The sequence below is a fragment of the Gallus gallus genome, chromosome 3 (genome assembly GCF_016699485.2).
Source record: "Gallus gallus isolate bGalGal1 chromosome 3, bGalGal1.mat.broiler.GRCg7b, whole genome shotgun sequence".
In the NCBI taxonomy this organism is placed as follows: domain Eukaryota; kingdom Metazoa; phylum Chordata; class Aves; order Galliformes; family Phasianidae; genus Gallus; species Gallus gallus.
This window is the reverse complement of record NC_052534.1, coordinates 88,166,625-88,187,182: the sequence shown is the minus strand read 5'-3', so window position 1 is coordinate 88,187,182 and position 20,558 is coordinate 88,166,625. Positions and strand designations below refer to the sequence as shown.

The following is a 20,558-nucleotide window of genomic DNA, read 5'->3' as shown; positions in this document are numbered from 1 at the left end:
GGAGAAAATCTTGCCTTTTAGCCGCTAAGGGAAGAATTATTGCCAATTAGAGAGAGATGGAAGGGAATCCGTGTTAAGGGTCATTTGGTTATTTACAGTTTCGCTCCACATAAAGTTTAAACAAAAGAATCCAAATGATTAATGTTCAGTCTGTCCGGAGCCATCTCTGTCCCCATTAAGAAACCTAAGACGTGTAGGAAGACGTCCTACACCAGCCTCCTGCTCTAGTTAGAACAGCAAACCCTTTCGTTGTTTTACTGTCTCCTTTCACTTGGTTCCTTTTAGCTTTTTCTATAATGAAAAGTAAATTAGAGGTGAAATGCAAGCAGAAAAATAAGGCTGCCTCTTAGCCTCTCACATTCACAGTTAGGCTTGGACTAGTGTGGCTGATCTCATGTTGGGGCAGTGGGCTGCATGGCACTATTTCCTCATTTAGGACTCCACCTGCCTGCCTTCAGCATCCCCTTCTGTCCTGCTGCTCCACCGTATTCCACCTCGCTTCCCAAAGGCAGTGCAGCTTTAGCTTGGATGCCTAAAGCTCTGCTCCTCCTGTATTTTCATAGTGGAGGTCTTCAGCTGCTAAATTTTCTTATTTCTTCCTTGAAACTGTTTTACATCTCAGCTCACCACGTAGCTAACGTAACTATACACACGTGCCTCATTATTTGACCTCTCACTGGGAAAGCTCACTGAAAACTGGCTTTGTTCACAGGACGTAAAATCAGACTGATGGTTAACAAATTGCAGCCTACCATCTTGTGAGAGAGTTTGAAGGGCACTTTTGTGCTGATGTTGTTTTCAAATAAGTTGTAAAAATAAATAAATAAAGCATTTCTCAGTGCAACAATCTATTCAGCAGGTACTTTATATGCTCAGTCTGCTTGTTTTATAAAGAAATTTGACTCTTCTGAGCAGCAAACATGACTTTTGTTTCTGCCTGTTGTGCCTGGAGAGAAGGAAATCTGCCTTGTGAGATGTGCACCTGGTTGCCCAGAGGTGGTGGATACCCCATCCCTGAAGGTGTTTAAGGCCAGGCTGGATGGGGCCCTGGGCAGTCTGATTCAGTACTTGATCTAGTGGCTGGTAACCCTGCCTGTGGCAGGAGGGTTGGAACTTCAGGATCCTTGAGGTCCCTTCCACCCCAAGCAATCCTATGACTCTGTGATATAGCACAGTATGTAGCTAGTTACTATGTGTCTTGTTTTTGTCATTCATGTGACAACAATATAAATCTTTGTAATCTGAAGCAGTGCCAACCAAGCAGCAGGAGCCTGAGGAGGACGGATACATTAATACAGCTGTTATAAGGCTTAACGTAATTATTTTGTCATACACTTTCTATTTTGTAAATCCCTGGCAATTTCTTTATAAATCCTGGATGTCTTTGCTTGCTTTCCTTATATTGATTTTTGTATTTTGTTCAAATTATGCCAGATATGCTTTCTCATACCTTATCTTTCTCAGTTATTGAGCTGAGTGTTAATGTTTCTCATTCGGTTCACCAGAAGCATATCTTTCAGGCAGTAGTCTCAGTCGATTCAGATGTGAATCCATCTAGTCGTCAGGATGCAATAGTGAAAATAATAACATTAAGGAAATGCATGATTTAATATAATTTGGAAATTGGTAAATAAAAAATATTTAATGGTTTTCTCATGTCATGCTCATATCTTCAGTCAGTAGTGCCACCTTCTTGTTGTCCTGTGTTCTTCTGTGGAGTGGCAGCTGCTGTCTGCAAGGACACCCTCCAAATCCTTGTGTATGGACGAGTTTTCTCTTTAGTATCTCTTCTCCCTGTATGCTTACAGAGCTGCCTTTGTTCTGTATTCTGGGGACTTGTGTCTTGCTTCATGCCCCCTTCCCCTGCTCCAGCCACACCAAGTCCTTTTCTGACACTGTGCTGTCTCAAGGACTTCCTCAGCTGCTTCCTCTCCTCTATAAGCACTGCTTTGCCCCCCTCTGTGCCATTGCTAGGAAACTTTGACAACGCTGAGAGAATTAACAGAGTTGCTGTACATGTGAAAGCCGTTGTCATCATCCATTCCTTTAATTGGTAGAATAAGGGACAAGTTTACTGACTTCACGCTGCGGGCCCTTCAGGTAACCTGTGCCTCTTTTCTGGTTTCCCGGATGGAACTAAAGTCAGTAAAATTCTACTAGCTGAATCCTGATCCACTCTTTGAAACTTGAACTGATCAGAGATAGCATCCTGACATTTGCTATACAGAAAGAGGCATGATGAGTGTGACTTCCCTCTGAACAGAGGGATCTATTTAGCGTGTGTGAAATTGGTTTATCAAAGAACTGGGGACTGTGATAATGCAAAGGTTTTTTTGTCTTTTTCAAAGAAATTAGCTTTTATGTAGCTAATGGCTCTAAATGAAACATTTTGTAGCAAACAAAAAAAGAAAGAAAGAAAGCCTTAGCTGCATCTTAGTGTTTCTAGGCAATTAAAACTCTCCTACAATTCAGCAGTTCTTAATCCAAGTTCAGCTTGGGGAGCTTATTTAGTTATTAAAATCTTAGAGATTTGTAGTTCTTATAATCTCTGGAAATAGTGCTTAAGGTTTTAACTTCTGCTGCCCATGCTGGGAGAAGAGAAGAGCCAGTGGTGCAAGTAGCTTCAGTAGGCCAGATGCACTAGCAGAGTATCAAGAGCAACACTGTCCGTGAATATAATAGGGCATCTATTTGCATTCCTGAATTTTACTCAGGTAAAACAGTCCTACTGGCTTGCATGTTAGGTTTATGTATGTGCTGAATTTCAAGCATAAAGTACTTCTTTGTCTTGTTAGTATGCTTTTAATTGAGAGGTTTCAGATTCTGGTCAGCAAACTTGTTCAGCTGCTTGTGTTTTAAAGGTTTAGAAGAGTAATTAAAATACAATTTCTCCCCTGCTTTGTATTACACATCCAGCACTGGGTTAAGTAGATTCTGTGCTCTGTTGTGTAATCAGCTTTCAGGGCTGATTTGCTGCTTTGAAGGCTGTTAGTGATGCTATGTGTTTTTAAGTGCTGATCTCGATACCAGAAAAGGTTTTCCTCTCCTGTGCACTTCACTTTCACATTATAACCACTATACTACACTTTGGAGCTGAGCATTCAAGCTGTAATGAGGGAGGAAGTATCTTCATCTTGACGTGCTATTTTAAGGATCCAAATTACGTGGTTTGAATATAAGTGCCTTTATGAAAAGAGAAATGCATCTTAGTTTGAATATTGTGCCATTTCCAGCTAATTCTGGAAAGTTCTCATTTGCCAATTAAATATTTTCAACATGCATGCATACATGACTTGAGGAAGGTGCGAATTTTAACTGGTCTGAGAATTCCTGTGTTCATCCCTGTGGTTATGCTGCTGTCAAGTTAGGATAAAATGCAAACTCCATGCTTCTTAACCCCATTTTCATTTGCTGTTTTTTGTTGTTGCTTTTTCATTTAGTTGGTGCTGCTTTTTGTGTTTGTTTTTTTTTCCCCCCATAATATCTGTACACATCTTGGCTTTCTGCTGATCTTTGAAAATTCTTGGACTTCACCAGTCTCTGCAGTCTGTCAGTTCTCCTCCTCTGCAAACACACTGTTGTGAATACAGCCTTTCCTCTAGCTCCATTCAGCTCCATTCAGAAAGTCTTGCAGCTCATCTCTTTACCGTGCTCTGCTGACACTGGTTTTGCCATTTTAATTTTCCTATTTTTTTCTCCTCTGCTAGATTCACAGCTATGTACTACATTTTCCTCTTTCTTGATCTTGTACTGACCTCTCCAGTTGGCTCATTTCCTAGATTTCTTTCCTTCTCTGCGTTTTAGCACATTTCCACCTTCCTCTCTGCAGTAATTCTGGAGAGTTCACTTGCCTAGGTCCCTTCTTTCTGCGTTCATTCTTTTCTTTTACTGTTCTGCCATCATCAAGTGCAAAATACCAACACACTGATATTTTGTGGAGCAGAAGCACACTATAGTCCTGTTTATCCCTTCTGAGCTTTTATTTTACTGTGCATCACTTTGTGATGCATTCTCCGACTTGTCAAGGTCTTCATGTACTCTAATAATCTTTCTTGTACTGTTTTGTAAATCCATTATCTCGTTTCTTTCAAATGTTTCTTGAGACCCATTTCTGCAAAAATAACAAAGAAACTAAATAGCCTAGGCAGAGTAGGCATGATTTTGCTATGTTTATGTTCAGTTCCATCATAGTTACTGTTCGTGGCAGTAGCCTTTTCTTCTGTAGATGAGGCCCCAGTATGAAATTTTCACCATTAAGTGTTGCTTTCTTCTACTTCTGTATGTAAGAGACGATGCAAGGCAGGACAGGGGAGTGTGTTGGAAATCTCTGTTGTGTTTCAAAAGCAAATTGAAAATTCATCAACTTATGCTAAGCTATCACTTTAAGTTCATAATATATTTGATAACTCATACGTGAGAGCGATCCATAAAGGCACATATCAGAGCCGTCATAATTTCAATTAATATTATTCCTAATTATGAATGGCATTAAATTTAGATAGTAAGAAGAAAGATTAGATGCAAGATCTGTATTAAAGCAAAACACTTCTAATTTAGATCCATTGTGACATGTCAAAGGACAGATGTTATATTTCAAGTTGAATATTACTTTGGGACTTCTGAATATCTCCTCTTACTCCACTTAGAAAAACAGTACTGTTATTGATATCAACTGTTCCCGACTTCCTTGCTTTTGTTAATGCATGTCATCTTCCTTCCTAAATCACCTGGACACCTATGGTGTACACTCTAAGAAAATTATTTTCAAGTCCAAACAATGAGCTAAGAAATTTTTAGCCCAAATATTCTGATTTTTACTTTCTATACATAAGTTGTGAACTAAATGCAATATGGACTTGTCAAGTGCTGGTAATTTCTATAAAAGGAATCAATTTGAATTCTTTTTAAGAACTTCCTGTTTTGTTTTGCTTTTTCATCCCACAGATGTATTTAGTGATTTTTCCAGAGGGGACTCGTTACAATCCAGAGATACCAAAAGTCATTGCAGACAGTCAATCATTTGCTGAAAAAGAAGGTAAGCAAAAAGATCTTGGTATCATTCTTTTCTTATGGGGTTAACATATGTTATATAAAATGTTGTATAATATGATCTCACCTTAACTGGACTGTGTTAAGCCTGCCTGCTTGATACTTAAGGGTTAGACCCAAAGAAGCCAATGTTTCTCATAGCACAGTAAGATGAATATACTTATTTTATAGTACACTATACTTTGTGTACAGATATTTCATGCATTTCACATTGTAAAGGAGTATTCATTTGCAAGAAAGTTCTCTCTAGCTTTTACTTATATGTATTTATGAACATTCCTTTTCCTACTCTTCAAGGACATAGGAATAATGTACATTGGATCAAGTCACTGATTGGTCTAACTTGATTTTATAATTCCATTTACAGTTGTTATTGAAATAAAGGATATTTAGCATAGGAAATGTTGCACCTTAAAGGAAAGTCTTCCATCTCTTTCTCTTGAATTACTGTTAATACTACAATTTCTTTTGGGTTTGTTCCTCTTTCACCTTCCAATCTTACCCCTCCTTGGTTGAAATTTATCCTGTAGTTGCCTCAGTGAGCGTTGGCTTCTTCTCCATAACCACAGATGGAATTATTTCATCTTTGGATCGTCTTGCAAAGGCTCCCAAGCCTGTTTATTTTTCTCACAGCATATGCACAATACACATAAACTTTTAACTCCAACAGTTCCGTCAACATATTTCCTGCTTTTGTTTTTTCCTGTTGACGAAAAGTGAAATAATTCATTCTGAAGGTAAGCAAAGACTAACAAATAGGTCTGGTAAATTCATTTCTGTGACACGCTGAAATGAATTCAGAAGCCTGTGAATCAGCCTGTTGATATCATCAAGCTATTAAGCATTGTTAGTTCTTGTCCAAAAGGATATATGCTTTTCTTCTCCTCCTTGGGAAGAATGCACTTTGTTCGCACGTATGTGCATGAGAGCTGAAGTCATAATGTATTTATTCATCACTTCAGCTTCCTGTCGGAAATGAAAGTCAAATGTTTCATTTAGTTGGTGGTTCTTTGAGAGTTCAGAAGGGGTATTGGATATGAGGTGTTTCTTTCCTCTCTTCTTTTTTCAGAGAAGAGAAAGGGCTCTTGTTGTCATTGTTTTAATAAACCTCTTGAGTTATATATCTACAGTTTGAAAAGCAGCAAAAATAATAATAATAATAATCTGCTTTGTGCTTTCAGAGCACCTGTTTGTTTCTTCTAGTGTTTGTCTCTAGGTTTGGTCTGCTTTTATTTTGTAAGGGTTACTCCTTTTAAAAACACTAAATATGTGTACTTACTAAACAGGAAGCACCTTCTGGTTTAGTGTAGAATCCTCTTGATCTGCTTCTCCCTGTTGCTGAATTCTTTTGTTGTTATTGTTCACAAAAATTTAGGCTCTCCTCAGTTTTTTTCTATGGAGAGGGTGGGAACTGTCCCTGCAATTCAATGGGAAGATTGATACTCACTTGAACTAGAGCATCCCTGGCCAGGATGGCCAGCCTGCCTGACGCTAAAAGCTGCATACCAAAATATCCTTATGGCTGGGAGCCACAAGGCACAGACCATGTATGTCGGGGACCTCCAAGGACAGGAAACTCTGAGTGACCGTCGGCAGGAGATGACAACTACTCCCCAGAGCCCTGCCATGTAGCAGTGCCACCCATGGCTTGTGGATTTTGGCAGCCCCATTGCCGCCAAGGTCCTGGCTGCTGGCCGCAAGAAGGGACTCAAGCACAAGAGCTGCAACCGAACGCCTCACCGGTCACATATCTTGCTATGGTTTTCTAGAAAGTCACAATGGGCAATAGCTATTCCAGTCAGAGAATGAGGGCATTCGGTAACTTAAATTTTGTCCTTCAGTCATCATGGAGAAATAAAATGTCTGATGATTTTACCTGGTCTTTGATACAGAGCTTGGTGCTTCGGTGTTGGTTTTACTGACGTGCAGGGGAGTTTTTGTTGTTTTATAAAATACATCTTGAAATGTGAGTAAGCTTTATAATGGTATTTTTTCCTACACTTTTGCACAGTTTTTTGTATTGAGGAAATAATGCAAATGTAACATAGAAAAAGTGGTTTAATTTGCAACAATAAAACTGACTTGGTGTTATTTTCTCTAACAGATGGAACCAGAGATATTGTACCCAAAGATAACACAGCTATTCCTAGAGCACAAACATAACTCATGTTTATTATCATACTGTCTGAAATACTGTTTTTGACATAACTGTGTGTATATGTTTTATTAGTTTTTCAGAGAGGAAGTATGAAAAGGTTTTGTGAATTTGGTGTTTATTTTTATTCTCCATGGGCTAGATTCTCTTCTGGAGAAGATTCATTGGCTTAAGCAGAATTATTGGGCTGAACTTTAATTACCTGGTCTTAATATGACCTATTAAGTTGCATCTCATAGCTTGATATTATTTTAAAGAAAATATAAGTAATGGACACAGTCATTGTCTCTTACAGTTGGACAGAGACCAATTAAAATATGTATAAAACCCAACCCAGAAACAAATGCAGAGGTTCACACCCCAAAAGCTTTTTTTCATATTGCTGGCTGCAACTATTATTTCTTCATCATTGATACGAATATTTAAATAAATCTTATCTGTCTATGAATAGGATGAAAGGATATCAAACAGCAAAAGAATATAAAGGTGCTTGAGGCCCCTCTTTGAAGGTAACTTTTTAAAAATACTGATTGTACTTTATATTACAGTTTATTTTGTCATCAGACTTGGGTTCTATACAAAATACCAGTTTTTTTCCACTGCAGTTGTTTTCATTGAGATGCAAAAAGTTGCTTACTTCCAGGGATCCGAGTTGTGTGGCGATGAATTGAGAGTGTTGTCATCTAAGAGTAATGTGACTACCCTCAAAAACAGAAGATTATTTATTCTACACATTTTACAAGTGCCAAACAATTCCAATCCAATCAGACTTTTACCCATTGTGGAACAGGCAGCATTTTAAACTAAAAATATATTAATCTGATTGTGCCACGGAAGGAAAAATATGCTGACTGAATTTGGAAAGCAAAAGTTACCTCTTAAAACTTTGGTTTGGGATTAGTGTGGAAGCTATTTGTGGGGAAAAAATTCTCCACAGAATTTAAATTGTTCTAGTATTTAACTTTGTTGCTTCCAAACTGTAGTGCTTGCTGGAGTTTCACAGTCATGAAACCACATAAGCAGTGTTGCCAGAATTTCAGGTGAAAACATCTGTCAGGTTTTCACATTTCTGTCAAGTAAATGACACCCCCCCCCACTTCCAAGCCATTGGCATCAATGCCATCTACGTAGGTGGATATGAACATCAGGAGAGGATAGCAAGGATCATCACGAGAATCAGTGATCATGTGAGATGCTTCCAGCAATTGCTACCAGGATGCTCTTTTTTTTCCCCTCTGTATTTCAGTGTGGATGGTTACGCATGTATTTCCAATAGGACATCTCCTAAGAGTCTCATGATCAAAGGAAATATTTCTACTTACTGAAGATCTAAGATGTGAAGGCGAGTTTTGTCTCTTTTCCTGGGGTTTTTGCCTTCCAACTTTCACTATTTAAGTATATAGTCAGTAATCTTAAAATGTGCTTTAGCTTTTCCACTGTGATGGAATAGTCAGCTAATATGATTGCCATCTTCAAAATCTGTTCTGGTCATTCTGTTTGATATATGTTGGAGACTCTGATTAGGTGTTGTGGGCACCTTGAAAAATGCTTTTGTTCTCCCATGCTAGTCAACTGGCTTGACTTTTTGAGTCTAGGAAATTGTAATGTGTAGGTAACAGTCTTATTTTCATAGGGATGCAACTCAAATCTTGTAATGTTAGCAGTGGTATTTTTATTGTAGGTATTTGTTTTGAACTGTGAATCTTTTTTGAAGCATATTACTGATACTGGACTATAGAACAGACTTTCAGTAGAACCCACTAAATACTGGACTTTTTTTGTACCAACTTCTGGCATAAAATATATTTCATTTATATGTTTTCACAATATATGTGTATGGATTTTTAATAATTTTCTAGGACTTAGACCTCTGTAATTTTCCGAACAGCCCCAAATTTCTTAGGTTTAGTAGAATATGAACTTTATCCAAATGTTAAGGAATGACATTTTAAAGATTTGAAAACAAATGCGAATAATCCAAAGCCCTCCTACTCCTAATGTTACTATTCTGAGAAGTCAAAGAGAACATGATAAGAAGCTTGGTAAATTTAGCTTGGTTTGCTGTGCTGAATGAAGACAAAACAATCTTTCTGAGTGAAAAGCATTTATGGAATTCTGTATTAATGTTTGATGTCTAACAAAGGTCATTTGACCAAGGAAACATTTCAGGTATTCATTTATTATCTCCCTAGTCTCGTGTGGAACAGTTGCAAATGTAAATGTTCTTTCAATGCTAAGTTTATCTTTGACTAGTATCATGCTTTCTACTAAGATGTTTGTGCATGCAGGATATTCTTATCTCAAAATTGCTTTTACAGGTCATGTGAAAAAGAGGTGTTTCTACCAAGCTAATTAAAAATGTTTCCCTTCTAGATCCTGGCATTGGTTAAAGACTGTATTTTAAAGCAATTTGAAGTATTTAATATCCAGAAACATTATTTGAAACGGTCTTTAAAAACTGTCTTTTGATGATATTTTTCTTCACACACTTTGATGTAAGCATGCTTGTTGTAAAAGGGCACACTGAATTTTGGAAGGAAGAGTAATGTTTTTTTAAGTGCTGTGTCGTGAGTGCATCTTAAGTAGCATTTGAGAGATAGGCACTTAGGATGAAGAAAGGGTTTCTGTTCTCAGCAGTTGTCTTTAGAAAATCAATGTTAGGAAAGTAAGGAGCTATCTTACATTCTTATTTCTGGGTTTACCCATTATGAAGAATAGTGACCGGTGTGATGCCTCCTGTGGTTTGGTGTGGGATTGCTCTGCTCTTGCTAAGAGGATTTCTTACTTCTCTTGTGCTGTTGTTCATAAGAAAACTCACTTTTTTTCAAGAGCATACAAGTTTTTAATACTATCAGCTAAGACTTTTGTATGCAAGTCAATGGAATGCTACCATACAAATAGATTTATTGATATTTTCTCTAGTTTTTTCAGTGACAAATGATAAGAAAAATGTTTTACAAAGTTATTAAATGAAATTTAAAATGGCAAAGATCCCCATTCCTACACAGATTACCTGTTGGTTTGGTTTTTTTCAAAGAGATGGGAAGGCATTGCTTTTCTCTTTACATTAGCAATAACTGAATGTTATTCCAAGTTGTTGTTCCAAATGGATGTTTCTTAATTACCACAGTCTCATATTTTTCTCAATGTTCTCAGTGTATACTTACATTCACCGAGGCAAAAAACATTTGTAGCAAAGCAGTAGATGACTTGGCAGACTTTGCCTAGAAAACTTAAAAGTATGGCTTTTAAGAATCTTATCATTTAAGCACTTTTTAAGTGCACACAAGCAAATGACTTTATACCTTATATCTGACTTTTTTTTAAAACTCCTCTCACCTGTTCTTTTTTAAAATATTTTTATTTTCAGTGAAGGTGTGTGTTTATTGATGCCTCTTTAATGCTACTCAGCTATCATGGGGACTTATGGCCAATTACCATGCTGTCTACTGGTTAGGTAGCAAACTGTGCCTGAGAATATTGGAATTGTATCTGAAACTTGCTGCTGTGCACCTAACTTTTCACTGTGGGGATGGGAAGATGAAGTGTATTATAACTGTTTTTCATATGAGCACATTTCTCTTACAACTTCCTTGGCAGAATTTCTTAAAATCTGCTACATGAGAGAAGGTGTCTAGGGAGTTGGAGATACCTGCAAGCTGGGAAAGGAATCTCCATCGTGAACATGGAGCACCCGAACCATACATTATTTTGTATGTCTCTCTGAACGTTGTTTTCAGTAACCAAACCTTCAACTACTGAGGGTGTTCCAGTAGGCTGGGAGGAACATAGTGTTAGGTGTGTGCATAGGACACCAAAAAGCTGCAGAGCTTTTAGTCAGATATTACTGCTGCAGGAACATGTGTACACACACACACACACAAAGGGAAAAAAGAGGAAAGAAAGACCCAGTTAGTATTAAACTTAACTCATTAGTTTTTTTTACCTCTTTTTCCATTTCTGTTTTACTATCAATTAACATAGTTTTATAGGAGGAGGAAAAACTAATCAGACTAATTTAACGTCCACTTCAGTGAGAGTATAACTTTTGTTGATTAAATGTGTTAGTGCTCATGTAATACACAGGGTTTTCATCATTTAGGATGTTTTTTTTTCTTTAATTGGTTTCGTTTCAAAATAGTGTGTGTGTACATGTCAAAAGTAAAATTATGAATAATGCAGCATTCTGAAAATGTTGGTTGGTGGCCTGCCTGCACTGGAAGCTCTATGAGCATTTGGCTCAGATTAAAGGAAAAACAAGGGAGATCTTCTCTATAGAAATCATTGGAAGTGGCCTCAGAGATCATCTGATTCCAACCCCCTGCCATGTGTAGGGTTGCCACCCACCAGGTCAGGCTGCCCAGGGCCTCATCCAACTTGGCCTTGACACCTCCAGGGATGGCGCAGCACATTTGAGTGCCTCACCACCCTCTGAGTGAAGAATTTCCTTGTAACATCTGACCTAAATTTCCCCTTCTTTTAGTTTAAAACCATTTCCCCCTTGTTCTATCACTATCAGGCTGTGTAAAAAGTCAGTCCTCCTCCTGCTTTATAAGCTCCCTTCAAGTGCTGGAAGGCTACAATGAAGTCTCCCCAGTTCTCAGCTTTTATATCTAACTTAATCCTGAGAAATTAGATAAATGGTGCCTTTGGTTTTTTGTTGCTCTTTTTCTTTTGTCTCCATGGAAAAAAAAAAATCTATTCTGGAGATGCTGATGTTTCCTAAGTAAAGCTTTTGTTTCTTTCAGAAAGTCTGCAGCAGAATTTTGCATCTTGTATAGTCTAGTTAACTGTTGCTGGTTGAGGTACCATTACTCAACCTACTTATTCAGATTTTCATATGATTATAATGATTTTGGAAGCTCTTGATACAGTTCTCTTGTATGCCTGCATCAAGACATTACATTTTTTAGTATTTTATCTTGTTAATCATTTAAATATCAGCTAACATGAAAGAGCAAAGCTGTAGCATTTTAAGGTAGAGTATTACATTATTAGACATCTAGTTTGTTTTCTTTGGCATTTAAAATGAAATCTCATGACCTCAAATACTTTGACAGAGTTCTAACTTAGTATTGCACAACATTAAAAACAGTTTAAACACAGTGTATTTTGTGAATTGGATGGAGGCAGCTTGCCAAGGTAACTATACTGTAGCTACTTGGGTTTAAATTCTGTTTTGTTGATTTTAGCAAAGATCATCAAGTAATTGCAAGGTTCCGTAAAAGGTTGTGTTGAACTCCTATTGCTGATGCTTGTTTATCATGCACTGGAGCTACATTAAATAACAGATTATGGCTTTTATTGGTCTTAATTAGATGAATACTCATTTTGAATCTAAACCTTCAAGAGTTCACGGGTAGCGCATGGCGTAAGAGGGACTTATTCTACAGTTGGACTCCTCAGATTGTCACTGACCATCTTCACCACCAAAACTGTCCATGAATTAATTAAAAAAATAATAATAATAACTTAAAAAAAAAAAAACCTGAAAAAACTGGATAGTCTCAGATACGTGTATTATTTTGTCTAGAGGACTGAGTTCTTGTTGAAGCCTGATTTCTCCTTTCCTTCCCCACAGTACTAGTTTGGGTAATGGGAAGATGAAATAGACAGGAAAGGAATGGCAGTGTTTTTAGGGCAAAATTAGTGTGTTAGAGAATTTGGATCAACAAGAGTTATTTTGAGTGGAGTGTCCACACTAATACCATTGCTGTTGCAACACTAGAATATTCAGTGCTTCATTTACTGAGTAAACATTTAGAAACATAATATAATTAGCTGTTTGATGTAACAGTTCACAAGCTAAAAAAACATTGCCACCATATTATCCTTCAAAATATTTACCCAATCCGAATAACATTTTGCATAGACAGTTATCGCTACTGCCAGTAAGGCTTAGAACAATGACTTCAGAAAGTGCTAGTAAATAACCTTTTATCTCCCTGTTTGATCAAAGGGGCTCTTAGCAGATATTAAGAAATCAAGATAATGATTTATACTGAAATTTTCAACTACAGGAATCTTAGAGAAGTTTAGAAGCTGTACTGTTCAGTAGATGCGCACATAATTTTAGATCATAGTATGTTTTACCCAACAGAAGAGGGTCAGAAGTTCAGTACAAAATCAGGACATACTATAAGATAACTTTTGTGTTGGTTTTCCAAGTGGAAATCTACCTAAAGCAGTACCACAATATTTTGGCTTAGAAAAAGTCTCTTCTAGTGACAGGAATTAATAGCACTGATGGGAGGTGCTATTTAAATAAAAATAAAAAATAAAAAAATTGAAAAGTAAACCTGTAAGTGGTAAGGCTAGAAAGCAATAATCACAATCCTATTCTCTCTGAGAAAAATACATATTGTACAGCAAAGCAGTGATTTTTTTCATAAAATTCAGGCCTGTTTGTAGAAGCATTTTCAAGTGAGTGTAGAAGAGCTGTGTTCAGATCACAAAAATATTTGGTGTATTTTTCATTTTGCAATTCACTGTATATTAAAACTTTTGAAATAGAATAAAGTTTATACTTTCAAGCCTAATATGTTTGTTTGTTCTTCAGTATGCTTTTGGCGGAAGTGGTGATCTGGTATGAAATGCTGTTGTTAGGACCTGCAGATTGCTGTTAAATTTGACCTTCTTATTTGATTTGGCTGGTGGGAGGGTAGTGCCAGAGCAGTACAGTCAGTAGCAGGTGCAAGCCTGCAGAAAATAGTAGTAGAGGCATGGCTGCAAGGATAAAGTGGAATTCCCCATTTCTCTCAGCAGCAAATCATTGCAATTGGCTAAAGCTGTCTTGAGTCTAACTGCTTTCTGTCATCCTTCCTCAAAATGAAGACAATCAGCATAGCCATTACCCCAGTGTGTGGGCACAGTGATGATGGTTGGATTAGATGTTCTTAGAGGTCTTTTCCAACCTTAATGATTCTATGAAAAAAAAAAAGAGAAAAAGAGAATCAAAAGTAGCAAATAGCAAACATATTTAAATATCTGATAGCACTGTAACTTTAGAGAAATCTTTTGTCTTGTTTAAGCGTGTGTAGCCTACAACAACTGCTGCTTAATTACTGTGCAATAGTATTAGGATTCAATATGTTGATGGAATTGGTTTGTCCATTGGAAGTAAAACGCTGGATAAGCATTGGGCGTGCTTAAAATTATCTGTGCGTATGCCTCATCTACCAAATCTGTTTCTGAGGCAGGGTCTCAAGTGGTGATAATCTCTGTGTTCTGTGTTTCTCAGTTAATTATTTTTTAACCTATATTGGACAAATGTAAACAGTAAGGAGAAATGCTTCTTTATCATCTGTGAGCTACCTTAGAACCATCACTACTTCTAGAGCAGCAGCTGTAATAAGGACTCTTCAGTTGAGCAGCATATTTGTCATTAATATCCTGTAACAATTCTGTTCTGTCTTCTACATGTGTTCTGTAGAGCAAATGCGATGTGCACACGTGCTGTCTCTCAGCTGACAAATGAGAATAAAAATAATCCTTTTGTTATTCTGAGTGGGGGTGCTGAAGTTTGCTGGCACGATGTTCATTTTGGAAGTATCGCTCAGATTACCTTCAAACACTTTAATTTTCTTTCCTCCCTAGGACTTGCTGTATTGAAGCATGTGCTAACGCCACGTGTGAAGGCAACTCACGTAGCAATCGACACAATGAAAGACTATCTGGATGCAGTGTATGATGTGACTGTGGCATATGAAGGTACTGTGGACCACAAAGGACAAAGAAAACTGGCACCATCTATGACAGGTGAGTTGATGTATACTAGACATGCTGCAGCCACATGTATGTTAACATGCAAAGACAACTTCTGGTGCTTTTCAGTGCTCTGGAGATAATCTCCACAGTGCTCCAGCCGTCTTACCACTCCTTGATGAGGCATCAGTGATTAGTGACTTGGCTCAATAAAGCTTACCCACAGCATTCCTGACCTCCCCTTCCCTACTTGCACACAGAATATTTCTTTGCTCAGATTCTGTCCACCACAAGTGCTCTTTGGAGTTGAAATAAACTTGAGGCTGCAAGCAACAGGTGCCCTTCACCTTCATGTTTCTTCTAACACTGGCCTTTGATGTGATAGCAAATTCTCTTTCTTCCTGCTTTTTTTATATGTAGTAGTATATTTTATTTGTAATTTTTCAGATTGCTAAACATTCCTAGCAACCTTATGAACGCTTCAAGCATGTGGTACAAGTGGGCTTTACTTACTGCATGTAATATTTTAACCGCTTTTAGCACCTTAAGAAACTAGGGTAAATTAGTCCTACATTCTGTTGGTTAATAAAAAGTAAGCTCTAGGGTATCTGCTAGAGAAAACTTGGACAGGAAGCTCTGAAATCTGGTGAGTGATGAGTTGTTTCTTTTCTTAAAAAATTCATTTATCTATACCATCACTGGAGGGCTGAATGGCATCTTTCATTCTATTTGCAGTTGGTAGGGGTCTCAGCCATATCTGAGCATGTCTGTTGTTAGTTGGCTCACAGTAGTACTTTCCAGTCTGTTGCAATTTGGATATTAAGGGCAAAATATGCCACATTAGTTCAGCTTTGTGTTGTCTAGGGGGCTTGCAGGTAAATTCTTAGCTAATTTGTCACTCCCCAGCTGGTCCACTGTCAGTGTGGAGCTAGGACTTGGTTCCTTCTGCTAAAGATGGTTGCCAGTACAGCCATTTCTATCTCACTTTGTTAATGGGGGCAACTTCTTGAGATGATGTAAAGTTCATTCTTCCAGATGCTGGTTTTTAGATGTTCTGGAATTGTCTGTTTTTAAGTTTTCACCATATTTAACATTCTTCTGAATAGGTAGGAAACATAACTACTAATGCTGTGTATTAACTCTTGTAAGTTCTTAGGACAGTTTTGTGGTCAAACATTGAAAGTGGTTTAATGTATTTTATTTAGGACGTAATCTTCTTTTAAACTCAGTTTTGGAGATTTTTATTATTTAGAGTTTGGTTTTTTTATTTATTTTAAATACAGACCCCCTTGGAGATTGACAGCCTCTCTCTTACCCTGTCACTCAAGATTCCATTTAAAACAAATGGAATTGTTTCCCCTTCCCTGTAGCATATCTTGTTTCATGACTGGATTATTAGACTCTCACACTGGACCTTTCACTGCCTGATTGTTAATTAAGCTATTAAAATATCATTATCTAATGATAAAATGGCAAACGTTCAAATTCCTTACAAACCCTCTTCACCTATTGAGTTTTCAAGTTTCTATGAATTATGATATAATTACGTAAACAGAACTAACAAACTGAATTTCCCCGTTGGCCGTTTCTTGTGCCCGGTGTCAAGTGGTAGTTGGGTGGTTTGGGGTGACCACTGCACATCCAGCCTTCTCAGGTCTCCACGGCAGGGAGCACAGCCTGTGTGGCAGTGCTACATACACATCACTCAGGGATGTATCAGACTTACTGGTGAGGCTGGAATAATTACTGTCTCAGGAACAATAAAGCTAGTAACACAGAATGAAGTGAAGCCAACCAGTTGTTATCCATTACAGAGTAGATAAAGGGAATATCCGTCCAGAACATTCCAAGTTATTGTGGCAGTCACATATATTCCATATAATACAAATTATGTAGATTAAGGAGGCTTTATAAATTACAGAGGGGAACATTCCTTTAGACCCTCCAGACACAACATAAGAGAAAAAAAGTAATAATTTCTGTTGTAAAAGGTCAACACCATTTCACTGTTCTGCAACAGTCCAACAACTGGTCTGTTCAGTAATATAACGCAATAAAAAGATTTGAATCATTATATCATCGTTTGAATTGTATTATTATTATAATCTTTTTGTTTAAATAGACTTTCTTAGGAAAAAATGATTCTTTTTCACCCTAGAAAACTGAAATATCATAATGTTTACTTGTTGAACAGGATTAAATCCAAGCACAATATACTAGCAACTGGAAAAATGACCTTCATCCTTTCTGCATTTGTGCTTAGAGTAGAGCTGTGAATGCCAGGAGCATCTGATAACATGCTGCCTTTTTAGAGCAGGCAAATTATTTAGTATTACCTTTCAAATATGTTGAATTTTTTCGTGGCTATCTGTGCCCTTAAATATTTTATTGGCCCTTTCCAGCTGGAAGTTCTGTTTTCAAAGACATAGATTTGATTAGTAGTTGCATACAGTGACATTGCTTGTTGGTGGTGCTTCACATCCAGTTGTGGCTAATGGTTGCAATTTGTATTTTGTACTTTTTCTACCATGTATTCATTATTCATTCCTTTTCATTCCAACAAGTTTGGATCTTGTTATGTTTCCAATGAAATTTTTCCCCACATGGCAACCTCTCCAAAGAGTAACAGTTTCTCACAGACCTCTTCCCTCTCCCACTACCAAAGATGGTTTGTCCAGATCATTAAAGACAGACGGCGATGATTCCTTGCAGGGAAGACTGTGCTGCTAGACTGTATTTATTTGTGATCCTTAGAATTCTAAGATCCAAATAATCACATGGACAGTTCAGCACAGCTAAGATGCAATTCATGTTTACATTCTTAAACAATTTAGAGGAAAAAGAGGAAAGAGATAAATGCTTGTGCTGGATATGTTGATAATGTTTTACTATAGCAAAAGCATATATTATCATTCTTCTCAAAAGAACCTAATTTTCCTTCTTCCACACGAATGTGCTGAGTGTTCACATCCTGCGTTGTGCTGCGTTGCCTGGTGTTAAGGGGTAGCTCTCACGGGACGTGGGGACTGTTGCCATTCTTGCACCTGAAAGAGCATTATGCACACATTTACATCTTTATTATTTTGCCTGCAGCCTGGAGGTTTTACCATAACCAGATGGTATTTATCTGGCCGTTGTAGATGAAAGAGTGTGTGAAATAGCAGCATGTGACAATGGTAAACATTGAACAAAAATAGAAAGTACATGTAGACTCTGTCTTAAAGAAGTCAGAGGAATTCCTGAGAATTATTGACTCTGCTGTATATCAATTCCAGAACAAACACTTTGAAAGCATGTGTGTGTGCACATTTCTGAAAATCAGTACATCACTTTGATCGGTATAATTTGAGGAGGTCAGACCAGCCAAACTTCCCCAGGGGAAATTATGCTTTTCCAAATGCCTGTACTTGTATTTGGACCCAGTGAAGTACAGAACAATAGCAAAGAAACTGGAGCAATGGAAAGCAGTCTTTGTCTGGACTCTAGCCTGAGTTTGATCATATCTCCTGTCTTTTAATATCCAAAGAATGATAGCAAGCACGTAGATAGATGTGTCAAAAGAATTTAAAAAAGACACTATGTATGAGCTGATAAACAGTATTAGGTATAGAAAACATTCAAAAATGAAATTGAAATTTATAACGATGAAGTGACTAATAGTCTGCTCAGATCTCTGCTAGTTGTCATTGCCTGAAAAACACTGAAAATTAAATTGCGTTTACTTTAGAGCAATTGAAAGGATGTAAATTAGAAGTGAGGCTGGACATCAGCATTGGTGGCATCTCTGGAGGTCCCCTCCAACCCCTGCAATTTTGTGATTTGGTGAGATTTGCAGCAAGCGTGGGATGGCTTTTATGGCTTTTTGACCTTTATGGTAAATCCAACGTCATGAATTTGTCGTGTTCAAACAAAATTTAAGTAACTACCTTTCATATTTCATAATGTCAATTTTCCATTGAAGTATTTGGAGCAATTTTGATAATACTGGTTGGCAGCAAAGTTCAAATTACATTCTATCTTACAATCATGCTTGAAAGAAAACTTTTGAGGAGCTCAAAAGTCTGTCTGTTAATTTCTGGATGACTTATTTGAAGTGGCACTTTACACACAGACTTGTACTGGTGTGTCAGTATTCTGCACATAAAGACTGTCTCAGTAAATGAAAAGTATTTTAGTCCTGTAACAATGAAACATTGTGCTTCTGTTTGTAAATAACAGCATTCACCAAACAAAGGCATCAGTTCATGGGAATGTATACAGCCTTTGCTGTAGTTCCTTACTGGACTCCAAAAACCAGACAAAATAAGTCTGCCAGAGCATGGTTGCCAAAAGGAGTAAGGACGTGATTTTTTTTGCCTATCTCAAAGTAAAAACATAAAGAGATATGGAGTCCCTGTAGCCCAGTTTCGTGCCCCCTGCAACACGGAAACTTGGATGCCTGAGGGTAGTAAGAATAAGGCAAGCTTCAGCGATGCTTCTCTTCCCAAACAACAATCACTTGTGGATGCTGCTTCTGTGTGTTACAAACTTGCCCTGAGTGGGGATAACCCCTCCGGTTTCCCCATGCGCCCAAGATGTGTGCTTGTCCGATCATAAACAAGAGCCTTGTGCATCTCTGTTATGTTGAGGCAGTTCCTACTGAATGTAGGCATCTGTGGCTTCCATTTGGGAACGTATAATCAGAAGACACAATGGTCATCAGCCAACCTTTGCTAAACAAGTTGGATTTTCAAAGTATTTACCCTGGAGGCTTATAAAATCGCTGTGCTCCATGTGCCTGGTGCATGTGTGCAAGGAATGCCCCCACAGCATTTATGTACAGCAGCTTGAGGAACTCCTGATCCTTATGCAAAAGTGTATCTAAACCCTGAGGATAACGATAACAACTTCAAGTTCTTCACACAGTCAGGTTTGGCCAGAAATACGGTGCTGCGCTGAGAGCCTATGTTTGTTTTTGTTTTTTTGGGGTGGTTTTTCTTTTGTACATCAGAGTCCCTTTTTTTTTCCTTGCACTGTTTGTGGTACTGTTCTCTGTTTATCAAAACAAACTGGCTGAAGAAAAGGGAAAAACAGAAATACTAACAGTACTGGCATAGCTCCTAACAGATCCTGTTTATTGCCTAGAGAGATTATTGTTTTGGATTGTTCCAATCCTTGTGTTTCTTCTTTTATTTTTTGTGTATGTGTACTAAAATTGTTTTTTTTTTTTCCATTTCTGGAACTTGAAAAATGTGTCAGGGAAGACTGAGATATCTCTATGGGGAGTCACACAAATCTGGTCCAGATTCTTTCTCATCAGATTTCTTTTTCATCAGATCTTTCCAGCCACCATCTGTGAGACCCTTAAGGTGTAATCCACAGACCTAACACGATCCAGGCTGCTTCTGGCAACCTATTGATCGAAACTTCTATACTTCTGTAGGAAACTACAGAATTTGGCCAGCGTACAGTATTCACAAATTGTTACAGAGCAGCACGAAGGCCAGAGTGCATCTGTTAAAAGACAGATTAAAGCCATTCAAAGATTGCTTCATTGAACAGTCATGTGCAAGGACTGTGGGTCTTCATCAAGCAACATCTTTCCAGCAAGATAGCTTACAGTGACACTCTGCGGCTCTCTGGTGCTGATACCAGTGCAGAAAACTGTATG

The 20,558-nt window shown here is 37.7% G+C and overlaps 1 protein-coding gene across 1 annotated transcript in view; it reads left to right on the top strand.

Annotated features, from left to right (window-relative positions):
* Nucleotides 1-20,558, top strand: part of AGPAT5 (1-acylglycerol-3-phosphate O-acyltransferase 5) — a 56,632-nt gene that overhangs the window by 24,449 nt on the left and 11,625 nt on the right. Inside the window, exons 5-6 of the mRNA XM_419916.8 lie at nucleotides 4,945-5,035; nucleotides 14,801-14,962. Coding sequence (XP_419916.1) covers nucleotides 4,945-5,035; nucleotides 14,801-14,962 — 253 coding nt within the window. The remainder of the gene's footprint in view (nucleotides 1-4,944; nucleotides 5,036-14,800; nucleotides 14,963-20,558) is intronic.